The sequence below is a fragment of the Cetorhinus maximus genome, chromosome 8 (genome assembly GCF_964194155.1).
Source record: "Cetorhinus maximus chromosome 8, sCetMax3.hap1.1, whole genome shotgun sequence".
NCBI classification, from domain to species: Eukaryota; Metazoa; Chordata; class Chondrichthyes; order Lamniformes; family Cetorhinidae; genus Cetorhinus; species Cetorhinus maximus.
The window spans coordinates 63,417,821-63,440,074 of NC_135886.1; the positions used below are offsets into that span (position 1 = coordinate 63,417,821).

General features: G+C 45.9%; 1 protein-coding gene across 1 annotated transcript in view; it reads left to right on the forward strand.

Annotated features, from left to right (window-relative positions):
• The window catches only part of LOC144683192 (dedicator of cytokinesis protein 11-like), a 285,806-nt gene extending 264,507 nt beyond the window's left edge, over positions 1-21,299 (forward strand). Inside the window, exons 53-54 of the mRNA XM_078546152.1 lie at positions 1,771-1,909; positions 20,616-21,299. Of these exons, the coding sequence (XP_078402278.1) occupies positions 1,771-1,909; positions 20,616-20,726 (250 nt within the window). The 3' untranslated portion in view covers positions 20,727-21,299. The remainder of the gene's footprint in view (positions 1-1,770; positions 1,910-20,615) is intronic.
• The last annotated feature ends 955 nt before the right edge of the window (positions 21,300-22,254 follow it).

Here is a 22,254-nt window from a genome sequence, read left to right on the forward strand (position 1 = left end):
ACTCTGAAATGTCACAATTATAGTTCCAGTGCATGGGAATGAACAAGATAGCAACATGCATTAAGATGGAGGCCACAGGCTTTTACTTTCAATAGCACTTTGATCCAAATTAGCTTTTAATTCTGTAGCGTTCACTGGGAAGCAGGCTCTTTCATCTTGATATCCAGTGCACTACGGGAGCTTGCAGGAGTCCTGCGTCACCTCTTTTAGGGAAGGTTTACCGAATTAAGAGCCACTCAAGCATTTATCAGGCTGGTGAAGAGCCTTCCCCCAGGATCAAGGACCCCAGGGGTGGAAGTCCCATCCACCAAGAGCTGCCAACCAATCAATGCCAGGCAGCTCTTCTGTATTCAGCAGAACCAACAGGGGGACCGTGGCTGCTGCCGGTACTGTATCCATCCAAGGCCTAGGATCAAAGCGGGACCCAGGCATAGGTGAGTGATGGTGCGAGGGGTTCGGGGGTGGGAGTTATGTCAGCAGCAAGGACAGGGGTTGGCGTTCAGGGTTCCCCCTTCTCTCTGCCAAATGCCTCACTCAGGTACTGAGTGCCTTTGAACAAGAGACACCTCCCTGCTCCCCCCAACCCTACCCCCCTCCAACAACCCCCCCCAACCGGCCACTACTACCTACCTTGGAGCCCACAAGCAAACAGGTCAGGGTTCACATGTAATGCTTCCTCCATGTCATGACCCCCATCCACTGCTGGGTTAATACCAGCGGTGGCAGGATAAGGTCCTTAAGTGGGTATTATTTGCCCAATTAAGAGCCTCATTTGGCAGTGTGCCAGGAAAGACATCAATGGGCCTCCCCACCACAGACTTAATTAATCCCTCAACCTCCCACCCGATTAAATGCTCCTTCCCACCACCAATCTCGCCATGGGGGACAGCACAAGATTCTGCCCTATGTCTTCGATAGTGGCTGTGCTGAAAGCCAGGTGATAATGACTATTGTATATTTATCAAGTGTTCGCCAAGGATGATTCCTGTGAAGTATGTTTACAGTATAGTTTTGGGTGTCTCATTACACATACTTCAGGATTGGATATTGTAGTTATATGGAGAGCCTCAAGCTACTGGGAGTGTGAGAATAACTTGAGACTTGACATGTGCTTAGGAAGAACATGCTACTTTAGTGCTATATTCCAAAGTTCACCAACATTGGGGGTTTCCTCGCCACATGAGTGGGTTTGTCTAGACCAATTGATAAAAGATTGATTGCCACAGTTAGTTAACAACCCTATTATCATTGCATCATGTGACTGCCAGGATGATAAAACTCAAAGGATGTTGGTCTCTTTTCACTCTATAATTCCTCTGGTCCTATTCCGCTAGAGCAGAGGCAGCCAAGAGAAAATTTAATATCAGTTTTTAAAATCATGTCTTGATAACCTGGCCCTGTTCACTTGTTTTCCTCCTGTTGGATAACAGCTGACAAAGGACCATCAATTTACTGAGAGTGAGGAGCATGGTGAGGAGAAACTTGGCGGACACTGAGGGTTCTTGGAGCAGGGAATGTTTTACCACGGTGTGTGCTGGAGACAGAACCCATCACAGCTTTTAAAGAAAAATTGCACCTTTGAAGACAAAAATTTGAAGCAGATGCAGGACTTTGGAGAGAGAGTTGAGCAGTCTGATTAGTTTGGATTGCTCTGGCAATGACCAGGCCCAATCAAAATGGCCTCATTCTGTACTGTAAACATCAATGGCATTCTACATTTTGTATAATGGTAGAAAACTAAAATGGATCTTTTGCTCAAATTGCATGCAGGGAGTTTGTTTCAGCCTGCAGCCTGGCTCTAGATTTAAACGAGAAGCTGATCAAGGAGGATCAGGTGGAGTATCACGAAGGGTTAAAGGCAAACTTCAAAGACATGGTGAAGGAATTGTCTGACATCACGCACGAGCAGGTCAGTGATACAGGACTGCTGGGAGCAGGCGACACAAGTTTACTGACTGGCTGTATCTCTTTTGTATAATTTACACCTATTTTAAATAAGATCTTTAATCATTAATATTCTCTGAAACAAAGTTTTGCACAGCTTGATAAAAACAAAAAACTGCGGATGCTGGAAATCCAAAACAAAAACAGAATTACCTGGAAAAACTCAGCAGATCTGGCAGCATATGCTGCCAGACCTGCTGAGTTTTTTCAGGTAATTCTGTTTTTGTTTTGCACAGCTTGCCTTGGCATAAGCTTTAAGTTGTTAAGCGGGTATGTTAGCAATCAGAGGAGGTAACCTCAATCTGTGTCCCAGGCCAACAGTTCACCTTTACACCTCATCACCTTATCACTGAAGATTTCTAGTCTTTATATTAGCCTGAATTTTACAGTCACTCGGCAGCACTCGCTATTGACTTTGAGTAAAGCTGCTCACAAAGTTTTAGCAGGCTCTGGAGTGTAGACATCCTCTCTCCTGATTTTTGTATCATTTACAGGAGATCAGCAACAGGACAGCCAGCAGGCAGACTGATCAACCAATCAGATTAAAGAACTCCCATTGACAGCAAAGTAGGAAATGTATATCACATTTAAATCACAATACAGAAAGTGAAATAAGGATTGGGACATACATGTAGGAGAAGCTTTAAATAGCTGAACGTAAGCATTAAAAAAATAATTTTGATTCTTTTAAAAATTCTGCAACATAGTTTTCTTATGAGGGGATGAGACTGCGTACGACTAAAATTAGCTTTTTTAATGCAGAGAGGTCATTCAGATGTAATTAGAGTATCGCTTAGTATGACATTCAAAACTCAGTTACTCTTGCTTGGACAAGGCTTAATGTTTTCATTGGTGTTTGCAGTGAAAATAGTGGGTGATTAATTTAAGATCAAGGCAGAGAGTGAAGGAGAAAGCTAGGTTAGGACAGAGAGAGAGAGAAAGTGAGCTCAGGGCAGAGAGAGAGTGAAATGGAGAAATTAGTGCAGAGGGACAGGAAGGAAGAAATCAGAGCAGACCAAGAGGAAGAAAGAGATGCGAATATGCTTCAGGTACATGCATGAATACAGAGGGCGATAATTGTGTGGTAAATCAGGAAGTGAAAGAAGTGAAAGGTATTTTAAGAATGTGGCTTAAGAAGAGGCAGTGTTGTAAGCCACAAAAAGTGAAGCCGATGCTATGGGACACAATGTCTGCAATCGTATTGGTGACAAGTTTGAACCTGAGAACAAGTCCAAATGTACCCAGAAAAATGGGTGGGAAAAGGCAGCAGCCACGTTTGTTCAAGGGTATCTTTGTTAGTTCTTCAAAATGGATTCCTCTAGCCTGACCCTGCCTGTGTTCCCAGAAATGTGTTCTATATCTTTGACCTTCAAGGGCTGGTTGTCCTGCTGCACAATTTTTGCTTTAACAAAGCTGTATTTTTTCAAGCATATATTTAATTCCTTACTATTCAGTCAGCTTCCACCACCCTTTCAGGCACTGCATTCCCAATCACAACTCGGTGCATAAAGAAGACTCTCCTTAGTTCTTCTGCCAATTATCTTCAATCTGTGTCCTCTGGTTATTGACCCAGCTGTCATTGGGAACAGTTACACACTATCTATTCTATCAAACTCCTCATAATTTTGAACACCTCTATTGAATCTCCCTTTACGTTTCTCTGCTCTTAAGGAGAACAATCCCTGCCTCTCTTCACTCTACATAATTGAATCTCCATGTCCCAGGTCCAATTTTAGACAATGTCCCCTGCACTCTCCCTGTCTGCAACACACTCTGTTGAGTTGGCACGTTGAAAGTAGCACATTGGTGTTAAACAGAGCACTTTCCAAAATGTAAGTATGCAAACTATGTACAATGAACATCGCACACTACAGCCAAACACTGAATTCAACTCATGCTAGAGCATTTTGCTTTTCGGTTAAGACGCTTTACCTGAACTTAACATTGAAATGTTTATTTTGATTTCTAGCTCTTAACATAGAGTTTTAGGTTTCCTTGAAAATCAAAGAACCCTCCACTCCCCTCTCCCTCCTCAGGAGGGCTAAACCTACTTCTCCATGTTAGGGAAGAAAAAACAGCCATGTTCCTTTGCAGCCATTGGCAGTGGATCAGATGTCCACTGGGAGGAAAAGGTGCCACAACTGATTTTACAATATTTCAGTGGGATCTAACCCATTGTATTCAGTTTCTACTAGTCCAGTCTCAAGACCTCAGCGATTTCATTGACATGTGACAGCAACAACTTGAATTTATATAATGTTCTCTTAGTGAGAAGTTTTTTTTTTGAATTGGTTCATGAGATATGCACACCACTGTCAAGAATCAGTGGTGACATGAGGAAAAGCTTTTTATGCAGCAAGTGCTTAGGATTTGCTGTTGTTGGGGAAAGTTTCTGGATTTTGGCCTGGCAGCAGTGATGAAACGTCAATACAGTTCCATTTCAGGACAATGTGTGGCATTGAGGGGAACTTGCAGGTGGTGACGTTCCCATGGTGGCTGCCCATGTCTTTCTAGGTGGTAGAGGTCACGGATTTGAAAGGTGCTGTCAAAGGAGCCTTGGTGAGCGGCTGCATTGCATCTTGTACATGGTATAAACTGCTGCCACTGTGCGTCAGTGACGGAGGTAGTGAATGTTTAAGATGGTGGATGTGGTGCTCATCAAGCGGGCTGCTTTGTCCTGGATGGTGTTGAGCTTCTTGAGTATTGTTAGAGCTGTACTCATCCAGGCAAGTGGAGAGTATTCTATCGCACTCCTGACTTGTGCCTTGTAGATGGTGGACAGGCTTTGGAGAGTCAGGAGGTGAGTTACTCACCACAGGGTTCCTAGCCCCTGACCTGCTCTTGTAGCCACAGTATTTATATGGCTGGTCCAGTTCAGTTTCTGCTCAATGATAACCCCAGAATGTTGATAGGGAGGATTCAGCAATGGTAATGCCATTGAATGTCAAGGCAAGATGGTTAGATTCTCTCTTGTTGGGAATGGTCATTTCCTGGCACTTGTGGGGCATGGATGACATTTGCCATTTATCAGCCCAAGCCTGAATGTTGTTCAGGTCTTGCTGCATTTGGACATGGACTGTTTCAGTATCTGAGGAGTTGTGAATGGTGCTGAACATTGTGTAATCATCAGCGAACATCCCCACTTCTGACCTTATGATGGAAGGAAGGTCATTGATGAAGCAGCTGGAGATGGTTGGACCTAGGACACTACCCTGAGGAACTCCTGTAGTGGTGTCCTGGAACTGAGGTGACTGACCTCCAACAACCACAACCATCTTCCTTTGTGGTAGGTATAACTGCAACCAACAGAGAGTTTTCCCCCTGATTCCCATTGACTCCAGTTTTGCTGGGGCTCCTTAATGTCACATTCGGTCAAATGCTGCCTTGATGTCAAGGGCAGTCACTCTTCCAGAATTTAGCTCTTGTGTCCATGTTTGGCCAAGGCTGTAATGAGGTCTGGAGCTAAGTGACCCTGACAAAGCCTAAGGTAAGCATTGCTGAGTAAGTGCTGCTTGATAGCACTGTTGATGACACCTTCCATCACTTTGCTGATGATCAAGAGTACACTGATGAGGCAGTAATTGGCCGGGTTAGATTTGTCCTGCTTTTTGTGTGCAGAACATACCTGGGCAATTTTCCACATAGCTGGGTAGACACCTTTGCTGTAGCTGTACTGGAACAGCTTGGCTAGGGACACAGCAAGTTCTGGAGCACAAGTCTTCAGTACTATTGCCGGAATGTTGTCAGGGCCCATAGCCTTTGCAGTATCCAGTACCTTTAGCTGTTTCTTGATATCAAGTAGATTGAATCAAATTGGCTGAAGACTGGCATCTGCGATGCTGTGGAACTCCAGAGAAGGCTGAGATGGATCATCTCACTCAGCACTTCTGACTGAAGATTGTTACAAATGTTTCAGCCTTAGCTTTTGCTCTGATGTGCTGGGCTCCTCTATCATTGTGATTGAGGATGATTGTGGAGTCGTCTCCTGTTAGTTGTTTAATTATCCACCGCTATTCACAACTGGACTGCAGAGCTTAGAGCTGATCTGTTGGTTGTGGTATCATTTACCTCTGTGTTATGACCAGGTGAGAAAGGGTACAAGGACACCCCCGTCCCCACTTTTTCCCCACTCCTCAATTGATTGTAACAGGTTTCTTTTTAATTTATAAGGATGAATGGATGTTGGGGCAGATACAAAGGGCTGAATGGCCCCTTTCTGTGCCATAACTTTTCTATGGTTTCATGGAATGTGCCAATTCAGTGAATGTACTTGCTGTTCACATGCTGATTGCAAAGAACTCATTCCATGGGCTTTCTTGAGTTTAAACAAGTAACGGGTTAGTTTTTATTGTGCTAAAAACCACCCAGGTAAACATATTAAAAAAGGTAAACCAACGTACTGACCATCAACACACACACACACAAACAAATTTGGCATAGGGGCTATAAGGGGCCATTGGGGGAGGGTGGGGGGCATAGTTTGGCATGAGATGGCTTTAATAGGTATAGGAGGTGGGTGAGGGCTAGATGGCCTCCTATGTTTCAGAGAACCGAGGCAGGCCTTACGCAGCCTCTTTTCTGTGTCTGGGAGTGGTGGGCCCAACTCCATCCTGCATCCACACCCGTGAGCCAGAAAATTTCCCGACTCTCGCTAGCAGATCCGGGAGCAAAAATCCAGGATTTTGTCACTCCCAAAGCCAGTGTCCATTTTTTCAAAACTCCACTGAATCCCTCCAATCAGGTTTGCTCTCCCTTCCACAGGACCAAAATGGCTCTTAACAAAGTCACATATGCAGTGCTATGAAACTCTGACCATGGTAAACTATCCCTCCTCCTTTTTCTTGATATTTGACACAGTTGACCGCACCATCTTTCTCCAATACAGCCTGTAGTAATTAAGGTTTTATTTAGTGCGTAATGTACCTTTAAGCATGACACTTGTTAGGAAAGATCACATGATCTGTACTAACCAATAGGAGAGCCCTCAGCCGACAGTGCAGAGATAGAGTTGGAGTTGAAAGCACACATGTAGTTGCTGCTGAGGACATTGTAAATAAACTTAATGGCCAGAATTTTCCCATTGGCGTGCGGGGACAGGCCCCGCAATCCCGCACATAAAATGACGCACGGTGACATTGGGCGAGCGTCCCGACATCACCGCGCGCCATCACGATATTTGGGAAGGCAGGCATGCTATAAGTTCGGATGCGCGCCCGCCATCAATTAACGGGCCAGTTAAGGCCCTTGAAGCAGCAATTGATCTCGATTTTTTGCAGTCCATGCGATCTTCAGAACATCGCATGGGCGCAACGGGCAGGCGGGTAGGGGACATTTGTACAAACCTCATCCACTGGCAGGATAAGAGGGGTGAGTGGGGTCGCCCATGTAATGTTTGAGGGATTTAAGTGTGAAAGTAAGTTTTACTTGCCTGAGTGAGCAGGAAAACTTCAAAACTCATACCAGCTGCCAGGACAGGAGTAAAAGCCTTAGTCAGGATTCTACGGTAAAGATCATTTCTGGGGCCTGCAGCTTTCAGGAAGCCTTCCCTTAGCCTGGGAATGGGAGTTGTGCTCTCCCCTGGAGGCACCTCCTCTGAGGAGGAAGGAAGGGCCCGAAGGGGGAGGAGGCCAGGAGTCAACATTCAGCCTCCAGAGGAGCCACCTTTGGGACGACAGGCGCAGGCACAAAGGGCATAGGGCCAACAGGAAGTGCAAGGTGGAAGGGGCTGCAGAAAATGCCATTATCCTGCTGCCAGGGTTTACCAGCGGCGAAGCAGCTACCTCAATATATCTGAGGTCCAGTGCCGAAGGAGTCTCCGCCTCTAAAGGGAGACAGTCACCTCCATTTGTCAGGTGATTGGCCCTGAGATCTCCGCAAACTGTGTGGGTGCACACCCCATGCCAGTGGCTCCAAAGGTCACAGATGCCCTCAACTTCTATGCCTCCGGCTCTTTCCAGGGGTCAGTGGGTGATCTCTGCAGAGTCTCCCAATCAGCTGTCCACACGTGTCTCAAGCAGGTGACAGACCCTCTATTCATGCATGTATTGACTTTCATCCACTACCACTGGGACGAGGCCAGACAGACAGAGCGAGCCAGAGGCTTTGCATTGATTGCTGGCTTCCCCCACGTCCAGGGTGCTATAGACTGCACACATGTGGCCATCAAGGCACCAGCAGGTGAGCCCGGTGCCTTCGAAAACAGGAAGGGCTTCCACTCCATGAACGTGCAGATAGTGTGTGATCACAAGCTGCAGATTTGGCAAGTCTGTGCAAGGTACCCAGGCAGCCCCCACGACGCTTACATCCTCAGACACTCCCAGGTGCCGAGGCTCTTCACTGCTCCAGCCCAGCTGGATGGATGGCTGCTGGGTGACAAGAGCTATCCCCTCAAAAGGTGGCTCATGATGCCTCTCCGCCATCCAAGAACAGAGGCTGAGCAGCGGTACAATAGGAGCCACGCCTCCACAAGGGTTGTGATGGAGAGAGCCATCGGTCTTCTCAAGATGCGCTTCCAATGCCTGGACCACCCAGGGGCACACTACAATACCCCCCAGATCGAGTGTCACTGATAGTGGTTGCATGCTGCGCTCTCCACAATCTGGCACTGGAAAGGAGGGACGCAGTGGACGACGCAGTTGCTCCAGATGCACAAGATGAGTCCAGCAGTGAGTCCGAGGATGAGCATGCACAGGAGAACGCTGAGGGGGTAGACGCTGACCCGGGCATACTCCAGGGAGGTAGGGACACCCGGGAGGCTTTAATCCAAAGAACCTTCAGCTAGCCCACCACAGATGGACCTTCAACACAATCCAGGGCTGCAGGCTCCACACTTGATACCTGAGTGCTAAATCAGCCTGGATACTAACATTAACTAAGGCCCTTGTCAATAAAGCTCAATGTCAAACAACTCACTCATAACATCATGGCTTCCCCTACACATGCAGAAGTAAGGAATCACCCTGAGGCATGGCAACATGTCAAAATTTATCGAGTAAACAAATGTAACTTCATAAAGCAAAACAAAAACGGTGCTGGACATCACACTAAGTCTTCACTAAGTACTATGGGCCAACATAAAAGCAGGAGTGAGAAACCCGTGGTGTGCCTAAGGTGCCTTAAATTTACACTTACGGGTGCTACATCTAGGTGCTGTCCTCTCGCTGGCACTGACATCTGAGACAGCCTGCTTGCTATGCTGTCCTGTTGGCCTCGATGACCTTGGCGGACGTCCTCAGGCCCATGGAGTCTGTGCTGGCCCTGCCTGGGAGGGAGCGGCCAGTTTCACAGCTGGCATCTCCCCAGTCGCTGCAGCCTCATCAGATGCCATGGTCACTGGCAGAGGGGCGGAGGAGCTGCTGCCCTCATCCGGAGCGCCCTGAAAGGAGCCCGCAGAGACGACAGGCAACTGCTGCGGCAACGTGAGGTCACTTTGGACCTCCCTGCTCACCATAGATGGGTGGGCACCGAGCTGGGATACTTGTTGCCCAGACGATCTCCCACACTGGCACTGACCAGCTGTGGCCAATGGCGCTGAGGGCTTGCTGGTCCGAGCGCAACCCCAGGAGGCCCTGATTGTCCTCCTGGAGGAGCCTTTACACGAGAGTCGCCACTCTCTCCATGGAGGAAGCATGGCGCTTGGCCATGAGGCTCATTGCATCAGTGATGCTCCGCGTGGACTCCTCCAGCATGGGCACTATGCCACGCATAGCCTCATGTATCTCTGCCAGATCGTCCCGCATACCCTGCTGCACTTCCAGCATTCACTGCCTCACATCCGACTCCAGAGGCTCATCATCAGCCACCGACCAAGCATGTACCTGTTCCCAGCTGTCCTCCAACTGACAGCGCCCTGGGCACTCTCTGTCTCTGCCCGCACCTCAAGCGAGTGTGAAGTGCCCTCACCGCTGTGCCCCGGGACACTAGCCGAAGATCTAATTCCCACCGAGGTGTTAGTATCTGCACTGGTGCCTGCCTGGCTGAGATGGTGTGATGCTGGTGAGTGGATTTGCTCTGGGGCTTCCGAGGTGAGAGGTGGGCCCTCTGCCTCCTCCTCCCGGCCCTGCCCCGGTGATGCTGAAAGGAACAACAAGGACATTTGATTAGTTACAGTGCAGACAATGTCAACTTGCATGCTGCTCCCCCAGGTCATTATGTGTTCATCCTTCCATAATCAATGATAAACCCATGTTGCTAACTTCAATCACTGAGCATTCAGCAGTGCCATGGCTTCTGTGACACACATGGTGACCTGAGTGTTCGCCAAACATATCTCCCCGTGGCACCCCAGCCACTGGTGGACCTGGGGACATGGCGCGTCTCAAGGTCCATAGCCTGCTGCTCGAAAGCTGTAAGAATGGCCAACTGGGTCTGCCCTCCGCCAGTCCACAATTATTCCAACGCATTGTGCACAGTCTTTTCCTGAAAAAGGGAGAGGAGTCCAGTCTGCATCTGAATTCCTATCGCATCCCTGCCAACCCAGACAGAGTGGGACATTGCAGGACTCCAGTCCTTCATCACCCCACAGCTGCCACACACTCACCCAAACAAGCCAGGACTGACCCCCACCCCCCCCAACAACCCCTGTATTGGCCAAATGCTGCCCCCTTTCACATGTGGCACTACAAGGTGCCACTTTGCAAATCAAGGAAGCACAAGCACGTGGAGCATGAAGACCAGCAGATGGATTGGTGCCCTCCCAGCATGTTAACACCCTGACTTTGACATGCTTCGCATTTCCAGCACTCTGCCTAGGTGCAGACCCTTGACTCTCAATTCCATTCTATACTCCGTGTGTCAGTGTCACATATGCTCCGGATGCAGAACACATCCTAGCTCAACCCTCTCAGGGTGAACTGGGCATGGGCAATCTCTGCTGGCACACCCAGCGAGGGATTCAATAATGTTACTGTACTCAGAGTTGGCAGGGGTGTGGGGGTGCGGGATGCTGGTTTGGGAGAAAGGGTGACGGCTGCATTAAGTGACTTGAGGCAACATGGCACTCACCCTTCCCGAGCGCAGGAGATCATTGAACTTTTGTGGCACTGGAGCCATGTGCGATGCACCACGTCATGGAAGCTGACACTCCCGGCCACCTCCTCCCATGCATGTTTGGTCCGGTGGGGAGGCCTCCACCTCCCATAGAACCATAGAACACTACAGCACAGAAAACAGGCCATTCGGCCCTTCTAGTTTGTGCCGAAATATTATTCCGCTAGTCCCATTGACCTGCACCTAGTCCATAACCCTCCAGACCTCTCCCATCCATGTATCTATCCAATTTATTCTTAAAACTTAAGAGTGAGCCCGCTTTACCACGTCAGATGGTAGCTCGTTCCACACTCTCACCACTCGCTGAGTGAAGAAGTTCCCCCTAGTGTTCCCCCTAAACCTTTCCCCTTTCACCCTAAAGCTATGTCCTTTCATGTTTATCTCTCCTAATCTAAGTGGAAAGAGCCTACTCGCATTTACTCTGTCTATACCCCTCATAATTTTGTAAACTTCTATCAAATCTCCCCTCATCCTTCTACGCTGCAAGGAATAAATTCCTAACCTGTTTAATCTTTCCCTGTAACTCAACTCCTTAAGACCCGGCACCATCCTAGTAAACCTTCTCTGCACTCTCTCAATCTCGTCCCTCAGAAGAAGGACCTCCCACCGTGCTACCACCTCCTCCAGGAGGACAGCTAGGGACTTGTCGGAAAAACAAAGGGCACACTGCCTACAGTCCTAAATAGTCTACCCCGTACCCTGAAACTGTGATCTCTTGTTCTAGACCCCCCCCAGCCAGAGGAATTATCATCCCTGCATCCAGTCTGTCCACCTCTGTCAGAATTTTGTATGTTTCAATGAGATCTCCCCATATTTTTCTAAACTCCAGTGAATACAGGTCTAGTCAGCCCAATCTCTCCTCATATGACAATCCTGCCATCCCAGGAATCAGTCTGGTAAACCTTCGCTGCACTCCCTCTATGGCAAGTATATCCTTTCTTAGGTAAGGAGACCAAAACTGCACGCAATACTCCAGGTGTGGTCTCACCAAGGCCCTGTACAGCTGCAGTGAGACAAGCCTTGCTCCTGTACTCAAGTCCTCTCGCAATGAAGGTCAACATACCATTTGCCTTCTTAACTGCTTGCTGCACCTGCAGGCTTGTTTTCAGTGGTACCCAGGTTCCTTTGTACATCAATATTTCCCAATTTATCACCATTTAATTAATACTCTGCCATTCTGTTTTTCCCATCAAAATGGATAACTTAGCACGTATCTGCGTTTTACTGCATCTGCCATGTATTTGCCCACTCACTCAACCTGCCTAAATCGCTTTGAAGCCTCTTAACACTCTCATCATCACTCATATTCCCACCAAGTTTCATGTCGTCAGCCAACTTGGAAATATTACACTTGGTTCCCTCATCCAAATCATTGATATATATTGTGAATAGCTGGGACCCAAGCACTGGCCCCTGCAGTACCCCACTAGTCACTGCCTGCCACTCCTTTTATTCCTACTCTCTGTTTCCGGTCTGCTAACCAATTTTCATCTGTCAATATATTACCCCCAATCCCATGTGCTTTAATTTTACACACTAACCTGTTATTGTGGGACTTTATCAAAAGCTTCCTGAAAATCCAAATACACCACATCCACTGGTTCTCCCTAATCTATCCTGCTAGCTATGTCCTCAAAAAACTCCAATAGGTTTGTCAAACATGATTTCCTTTTCATAAATCCATGTTGACTTTCTCTAATCCTGTTGATATTTTCTAAGTGTCCTGTAATCACATTCAGACTCTAGCATTTTCCCTACAACTGATGTTAGGCTAATTGGTCTATAATTTGCTGTTTTCTCCTGCCCTCCTTTTTTAAATAGTGGGGTTACATTTGCCACCCTCCAATCTAGCGGGACTGTTCCAAAATCTACAAAATTTTGGAAGATGACAACCAATACATCCACTATTTCCATGGCCACCTCCTTTAGTACCCTGGGATGTAGATTATCAGGCCCTGGGGATTTATCGGCTTTCAGTTCCATTAATTTCTCCAGCAATATTGTTTTAGTAACACTAATTTCCTTCAATTCCTCCTTCTCAGTTGATCCTTGGTTCCCTAGTATTTCTGAGAAGTTATTTGTGTCTTCCTCCGTGAACACAGAACTAAAGTAGTTGCCTAATTGCTCTGCCATTCCCTTGTTCTCCATTATAAAATCTCCCATTTCAGACTGTAAGGGATGTACAGTTGTCTTCACTAACTTTTTCTTTTTACATACTTATAGAAGCTTGTAGTCTGCTTTTATGTTTCTTGCAAGTTTACTCTCATACTCTATTTTTCCCCTCTTAATCAATCCCTTGACCCTCCTTTGCTGAATTCCAAACTGCTCCCAGTCCTCAGGTTTGCTACTTTTTCTAACAACTTTATATGGCTCCTCTTTGGATCTAATATATCCTTAATTTCTTTTGTTCGCCATGGTTGGGCCACATTTCCTGTTGTGTTTTTGTGCCAGAAAGGAATGTATAATGGTTGCAATGCATACCTTCATTCCTTAAATATTAGCCATTGTTTATCCACCATATGCCCTTTAATGAAGTTCCCCAATCTATCTTAGAAAACTCATGCCTCATACCTTCATAGTTTCCTTTGTTAAGATTTAGGACCCTAGTTTCAGATCGGACTACTTCATTTTCCGTCCAAATGAAGATTCTATCATGTTATGGTCACTGTCCCCTAAAGGACAACAAGATTATTAATTAAGCCCTTCTCATTGCACAATACCAAATCTAGGAAAGCCTGTTCCCTAATCAGTTCTTTGACATACTGGTCTGAAAAACCATCTCTCATTCACACTCCAGGAATTCATTTGGCACAGTATTATTGCTAATTTGGGTTGCCCAGTCTATATGTAGATTACCCATGATTACTGTAGCACCCTTGTTGCATGTATCTCTAAGTTCCTGTTTAACGCTGTCCCCTACCTTATCACTACTGTTTGGAGGTCTATAGACAACTCCCACTAATGTTTTCCACCCTTTGTTGCTTCTTAGTCACCGACACCATCCCCCTCCCTGACACTGACCCAGATTCTTTGCAACTTTGGTGTCACACTTGACCTTGAGTTGAGCTTCAGGCAATATATCTGTGTCTTCACTGAGACTGCCAACTTCTGACTCCATAACATTGCCTGATTCCAACCCTGCCTTCAGGTCATCCGTTCGAATCCTTATTCCTGCCTTTGTTACCTCCAATTCTTGACTATTCCAATGCACTCCTGGCTGGCCTCTTACATTCTACTCAATGTAAACGTGAGTCCGCCCAAAACTCTGCTGCCCATATCCTAACTCCCACCAAGTCCTGCTCACCCATCACCCCTGTGCTCGTTGGCCCCCAATCAAGTAATACCTGAAATTTAAAATTTTTCTCCTTGTTTTCAAACCCCTCTGTGGCATCGCCCCTCCCTATCTCTGTAATCTTTTCCAACCTCACTACCCTCCAAGATATCTGTGCTCCTCTAATTCTTGAGCATCGAGATTTTAATCGCTCTACCGTTGGTGGCTGTGTCCGCAGCTGCCAAGGCCCTAACCTGTGAAATTCCCTCCTTAAACATCTCTGCCTCTCTTGCTGTCTTTCCTCCTTTATGATGCTCCTTTAAACATGCCTCTTTGACAGGGCTTTTGGTCATCTGCTTTAATATCTCGGTGTTGAATTTTGTCTGATAACGCTCCTGTGAAGCACCTTGGAATGTTTTACTATACTAAAGGTGCTATATAAATGCAAGTTGTTGTTGTAAAGTGTTCTAAGGAGCTTTACAGCAACACTATCAAACAAAATGTAGCAGAGCTAGGGAGAGACAGAGTCATGACTTGTGGTTATTTGGCAGTTCAGGTTACAATGGGCTTTCTGTTACCTGTGCTTGCTTAAGGCAACATCTGTTAACAGTGGGTTTGTGGTAATACAAAGCAACAATTGACGCACTGATGGCTCCAGAAATTCCCTCTTCCCTAAACAATAGCTTCAGTAATAAAGTGCGCAATGCGTTTTGCATCTGCCTCTCTCCATATATTGTACTTTGGCCTGATTACAATGTCATATTTGTTCAGTGAAATTGGATACTATGTAAAAATTTATTGTCAAACATTTACCTGGCCTATTTTTTTAATGTGTATTGAATGTTTCAAGGAAAACTGTTTCAACATGTATTAAAAACATCTTAGACAAGATTTATTAACCAAGGAACCTACAAGAAGAAGAAGAAATACGAATTAGTAAAGCAAGAATGTTGGTCCTTGATCAGAACCAGACAGTGATTTGCTTACGGTAGTGTGAGAACATCTTTTAATTAGTTCTTGAGATGGAGGCATCACTGTGCAGTTGGCATTTATTGCTCATCTCCAGTTGCCTTGAGAAGTTGGGGGTTGAAGAATCCTGCTTCAGACACCATGAAGTAGGCTTCACAGTCTATAGTATGTTAATGGCAAGTCTTTATTAACATCCCCTATCTGTGTTCATATTTAAATTAGAGGGCACAAGTATGGAGCTGACTCCAGTCTAGGCCTTAACCCTACTCTGTCCATCTCTACACAGACCCTCACACTGAGTCATGTGTCTTCTTACATCACTCTGTGGACAGTACTGTATGCAGTCCCACATTAGCCCTTTATGTACCAGACCCTGTATCAGCTAGACCAACACTGTGGCTTAAAGAGCATGAAAGAGGATGAATGGCTTATCTCCTGACCTCTCAAAGTTTCAGGGGTGAGCTGCTTTCTTGAACCGCTGCAGTGCATGTGTGCAGGCACATCCACTGTGCTGTTAGGAAGGACGTTCCACGGCATTGACGCAGTGATGAGGAAGGAACAGAGATGTATGTACAAGTCAGGATAGTGTACGACTTGGAGGGCAATTTGGAGCTGATGGTGGTCCCATGACATTACTGGTCTTGTCCACAGAGGAGAGAGATTTTGTAGAAATAACTTTGATGAATTACTGGTGAATGTGGTTGAGTTCACTATCAGTGGTGCCAGTCACACTGTCCTGTCCAGGATGGTGTTGAACTTCTTGAGTGTTCCGACCGCACCCATCCAGATGTGTGGTGAATATTTTATCATACTCCTAGACCTTGTAAATGTGAAGAAGTTCAACACCAACCAGGACAAAGCAGCCCACTTGATTGGCATCCCATCCACCACCTTAAACATTCACTCCCTCCACCACCGACACACAGTGGCAGCAGTGTGTTCCATCTCCAACATGCACAGCAGCAGCTCACTAAGGCCCCTTCAACAGCACCTTCCAAACCTGTGACCTCTACCATCTTGAAGGACAAGGGCAGCAGATGCTTGGGGAACACCACCGTCTTGAAGTTCATCTCCAAGCCACACATCATCCTGACTTGGAAATATATCCTCATTCCTTCACTGTTGCTGGGTCAAAATCCTGGAACTCCCTTCCTAACAGCACTGTGGGTTTACCTACACCACAGGGACTGCAGCGGTTCAAGAAGATGGCTCACCACCATCTTCTCAAAGGCAATTAAGGATGGGCACTAAATGCTGGCCTAGCCAGTGATGCCCACATCCCATGAAAGAATTTTTTTAAATGTTGGGAGAAACTTTGAGAGTTCAGGAGATAAGCCATTCATCCTCTTCCGTGCTCTTTGAGCCACAGTGTTGGTCTAGCTGATCCAGTGGAGCTTCTGGTCTGTAATAATCCTCCCCCATCCTCCCAGGTTTTTGTTGGTGTGGGACTCAGTGATGGTGGTACAGTTGAAGGTTAAGGTGAGCTGCTTGGATTTTCTCTTATATTCTTTCGTAGAATGTGAGCGTAGGTGGTAAGGCCAGCAATTGTTGCCCAGTCCTAATTGCCCTTGAACTGAGTAGCTTACTTCAGAGAACAGTTAAGAGTCTAAGAGTCCACCACATTGCTGTGGGTTTGGAGTCACATGTAGGCCAGACGAGGTAAGGACAGCAGATTCTTTTCCCTAAAGGACATTAGTGAGCTAGGTGGGTTTTTACAACAATGAATGATAGTTTCATGGTCACCGTTACTGAGTCTTAGCTTTTTAATACCAGATTTTTTATTGATAGAAATTAAATTACACCAGCTGCCATGGTGGGATTTGAACCCATGCCCCCAAAGCATTAGCCTGGGCCTCTGGATTATTAGTCCAGCGACATTACCACTACTCCATCTCCACTATTGAAGATGGTGATTGCCTCAACTTATTTGGGGCAGATGTTACCTACAACTGTGGATATTGTCCTGGTCCTGCTGGCATAAGCTTCATTATTAGAGGATTTGAATGGAGCCATCTGCAGTGAAACCATCAGTAAACTGTAACTACTGTTGACCTTATGATGGAGGGAAGGTCATTGATAATTGAACTGAGGGGCTGAGCTGCCCTAAGCCCATACTTGCCGACAACAGGACTGTCTTGGCGATTTTACCACAGATGGCCCCCTAATGGCCACCAGCGGGCCTGTTGTCCAGTTAAGGATGGCGGGTGGGCTTCTGGTGCTTCCAGCCCAGTCAGAGGGTGACAGCTCTGAAGCCCCAGCAATACCAAGGTGAGAGATGTCACTGCTGAGCTAGGTAGGGGACCTCGGGTTTCCTCAACATGGAGGTGCCCTCGTAGAAGTAAGTACAAATTAAATTTCAGGCTGGCCGAGGGGGAGGATGGTCCCACTGATTGCTGGACTAAACCCTCCGGAGGCATCATATTGGGCCGTGGGGGCATTCTCTGTGGGGCATAGAACTTCCTGGTCCGATGGCCTCCGTGGGTTGGCACGGGACGGCCACCTTCATGAAGCCGACAGCTTCCCAGTGTGACTGGGGTGGTTGCCCTACCTTTGGCAAAATGTTAGCTGCTCTATAAAATGGCCATTAATAGGCCCTTTAATCATGCCAATCAGCTGCCCACCTGCTTGGAGTGAGCAGCCAATCCGCCTCACAATCCACAGCTGGGAAACATCCCTGGCAGTGGGACTGTGTCAGGGAGCTCTCCCGACACAGCTCCCCTCTGGCTACCCTCTGGTTTACACACACACCCCCACCTCCCATCATCTCTGCTGTCACGTGTGGGCTGGGAAATTCTGCTCGTGAAATCACCTGGTAAATCTGGTAGTGTGTTACTGGATTGTCATTCAGGGATTCTTTAGAAGGATATGGCCTTTCGTGGTTTGGTTTTCTTATTCCATGCTTCCTCATGTTTTTCGGGCCCGGTTTCTGATCCTCGCTTCGATTGTCAGTAAAAATGAATGTCCTGTAATTTGGACACAGAGCTGGAGCTCATCCCAGGCTCAGCAACAACAACAATTTGCATTTATATAGCACCTTAATGTAATAAAAAGTAAGGTGCTTCACAGGAATATAATCAAACAACACTTGACATTGAGTGATATGAGTTATTAGGACAGATGACCAAAAGGAGTGCATTAAAAGAGGAGGAGAGAGGCGGAGAGGTGTAAGGAGGAATTCCAAAGCTTCGGACCAAGGCAGCGGAAGGGACAGTGGCTAATGGTGGAGTGATGAAAATCACAGATGGGCAAAAGACTAAAATTGAGGAGCACCGAGAACTTTGGGAATATTGGCGGAGGTTACAGCAATAGGGATAGGCTGAGGCCATGGAAGATTTGAATGCCAGGGTGCGATTTTTAAATTCAGTGCATTGCTGGATCCCCTCACAATGCCATTTCTGAAGCCACTGGCATGATCCCAAAGCAATTCTCATTGGTCCAATGCAGAATTAACAGAATATCTTGCAAAAGCAAGTCTTTGGAGACTGTAATGGCCGTGCAATTTAAATTGAGAGGAGATGCCTCGTTACACAAATGGAAAATGATGAGGCTTTTGCTAAGAACAGTTGGTTCAGTGTCAGAGAGGGGAAGGATGGAAGGTATTGGGAATACACATCAAGGGACGTGATCAAAAGAAGGGACAGGGTCAGAGGGAAGGGAAAGAAAGTTTGGAGTGGCATTGGTACCCACAAGTTCTTGAAGTTTGCAATCCTTCACACCTAACAGCAAGACAAAGTTTTTTCTTAAGATGTCAGATGAGGTAAAGGATGAAATGAGATGGCAGAGCAGCAAAACTTTGAGCTGGAGTGAGTTGGTGCTGCTGAAGAGAGAGGTCGAGAGTGTGCAGCAGGAAATGTTGGAACTACTCAGTCGGCCTGGCAACATCTGTGCAGAGAGGAAGACAGAGTTAATGTTCCGGCTAATGATCTTTCATCAGAACTGGGAAAAGTTTTGAGCAGGAACAGAAAAAGCTGGAAATACTTTTGACCCAAAAGAGAGAAGCAGCTTGTGGTTTCTCTTTCCGAGCATTGGCAGTCACAGATTTGCAGTGCTGGGATTTAACTCATGCAGCAGTTCTTTGTGCGTAGGCTGTATACAATATGAAATGGCAGAAATACCAAGAATTTATTTCCTTCTGTGTGATCACAGAAATGTCAGTATTCTTGTGACACCAGCTGGCAATGTGTCAAGAAGCATGAGCAAGTTTCGTTATGTGGTCTATATAGGCTCCTTATGACTTGTTGCTGAGCCTGGGATGAGCTCCAGCTCTGTGTCCAAATTACAGGACATTCACTTTTACTGACAATTGAAGCGAGGATCAGAAAGTGGGCTTGAAATGAGCTAAAAACATGAGGACACATGGAATAAGAAAACCAAACCACAAGAGCCCTCCCTTCCACTTGAAAGTTTTGGATAAGTCCTTTTTTAAACACTTTAGGGAAGATAGGGAAAAAGGAATTGAAGACAAACCACATGGGAAAATATTGTATGATGCGATGGTGGGTAATTGGTGTTGAGGTACAGATCAATCATGATCTGTTTGAATGATGGAACATGATTGAGGGGCTGAATGGTCTGCTGCCATTCCTAGAACCTTGTATTTGCACAAAACATTTTCACTGATCATTCAATGTACTTAATATCTTTTGCATTCTTTGCTTAACTGTTTCCGGTGTGCAATGTTTATTAATCTTTTGTTCTCTCCCTTTACTTCAAACATGCTTGCTTATTATGAAGTGCTGAAGACGTTAATGGGTAAATGCACTCCACAATTTATGCTTCAAACCTAATGTAAAAGCCGAGATATAGATGGAAAGAGATTTGGACGTATACTCCCCGTGTGTTCCTTTGGGCTCTGTGCATTTGAATTCCTGAGAGAAGAATGGTGCACACAGATTCAGCTCCTCAAACTGATGAGGGTTTGTCAAACCCATCTTTGAGTGTAGCTGCACTCCTCCCCCATCTAACCCTAACCATCAACCACTTCAGTATTCCCCAATTGGAATAAAATCCTTGTGTACCAGTGCATATGTCACCCTTTTAACAAGTAACATGGGAGTTTCTGTAATTACAGAGTATGTTTAGTACCCTCCTGGCTGCACTGTCTGAAGGTAGAGTAGGGCTATGACCCCTTCAGGACCACACATGTCCCAACTAGGCCCAGGGCCTCATTTCATAATTTAGATCAAGTGGCAGCTAAATCTCAGTGACCATTCTGATCTTTGCTTGATGTGAACAAGTCATTTTCTCCTCCAGAGCTGAATGCTGCTCTGCATCTATGATATAAATCTTTATGATGCATGTGTATTTCAGTATCGTGTTAATTTGAAATGTTATTGCATCCCTAGTAACTGCAATCATTTTCTTTCTTTGCCTGTTTTCCAAGATGTTGATAGAAGACGATTTGGTGAAGTCCCAGCTGAGGAGTTCGTTGCATGTTTTCAGCGCCATTAGTGGGACTGCCAGAGCTCCCTCTGCCTTCCCCTCGACACTTTGAACAGCTCACGCTGGCGGGGCAGGGTGGGGGGGCACGTGAACGTTTGTTTTTAATTGGTTCTCAGGAAGGTTTATTTCTCCGCGGGGAGTGGGGGAACTCTCACCATTGGTCGATGGCTATCGTAACGCAGGAGAACTGACTCCGTTCAGCTGTGCCGAGGAAGACGGTCTGATTACAGCAACTGTTCAACTTTCTCCTGGAGGAAGCTTATTCTCACAGTCACATTCGGGAAAAAAACGCTCCTTTGTCGATACACCTGAGGCTTACATTCTAAAGAGTATTATTATTATCAGCATGGCTGCCTATGCAGGGACGTGATGCATAGACTACTGGATTTGAAAAATATTGATGTCAAAAGCAAAGTATTGTTTTTACAAATGAGATGTTAAAATTACTTCAATATTTCCAATTCATCCCCAATTGTTTGAGTGTATAAAATAGGAACAGATCATCTTAACTCTATGCATCAGATTGTCATCTCAAAGTGTTGTACATTTAAATTGTAACTACAAATAGTGTTACACTGTGACCGCTAGTATACAAAAAAAACCTTAAATATATTGGACATTTTTTCAAATGGAGCTTCTTTACTCTTTATGGGGGAGGGGAATTTTCTCACTCTGTTAGGGGGGACGGGTGGGTAGCTTCATACAAATGGAAGGGCAGGCTACAAAGTCGATCTGCTTTAGTCACAAACCTCCTATGTTAATGAAAGCACTGGAGCGCTGTGTTTGACTGCAGTAGAGAGCTTCAGTTGGAATTTGGTGGCTGAGGGAGTTTAAGGGTTAAATTCTATTTAAAGTCTAGTCCTTTTTTTAATTTAGCAATTAACTAAAAGTTGCTGTTAGGGTTGGAAAGTGAGTTTTTTTACTTCTAATAGCTTTATTAAACATTTCTCTATAGTAAAGGCACTTACACATTAAAACTAAGGATCTGCAATAGAAGCAGGTTCTAGGAGGTCATATTGAGGATAAGTTTAGAACCTGTGAATAGTCCAGCTTTAAAACAGGGCTCATGCAGGCTCTGCTTGCAACTGCAACTAGTTAATTAGATAACTGGCTTAATCAGGTTTTCGGAGGCTGGGTTCAGAGAGTATAAAAGTGACAAACACATGGAACCAGGTTCAAAACGCAAAATTAAAAGTAGGATATCTTATATTGCTGACTTTGGCTGCACTGGTGTGCTGTTTTTGGCTGCAGTAGAGTGCTTCCGTTGGAGTTTGATGACTGAGGGAGGAGGTGGTCCTTTCCTTTCCTACCTGTTCTCAAAGAAGCGCAGCAGCCTTGGTAAATAGGAACTGGAAAGTAAATTAGAGAAGTGTAATATTTTTAAAGTTCCTATATTTGGATTTAACTGCAAAGCGCCAGGAATCAGGGAAGTTTAGGGCCAATGTAATAAAGTAATATAAATAATCCAAAGTAGAATAAAGTTAATGTAAGGGAAGTAAAGCTAAGACATGGCAGGGCAATGTGTGTCCTGTAATAGGTGCAAAGTCCAGTGTCCTGGATGACCACATATGCAAGAAGTG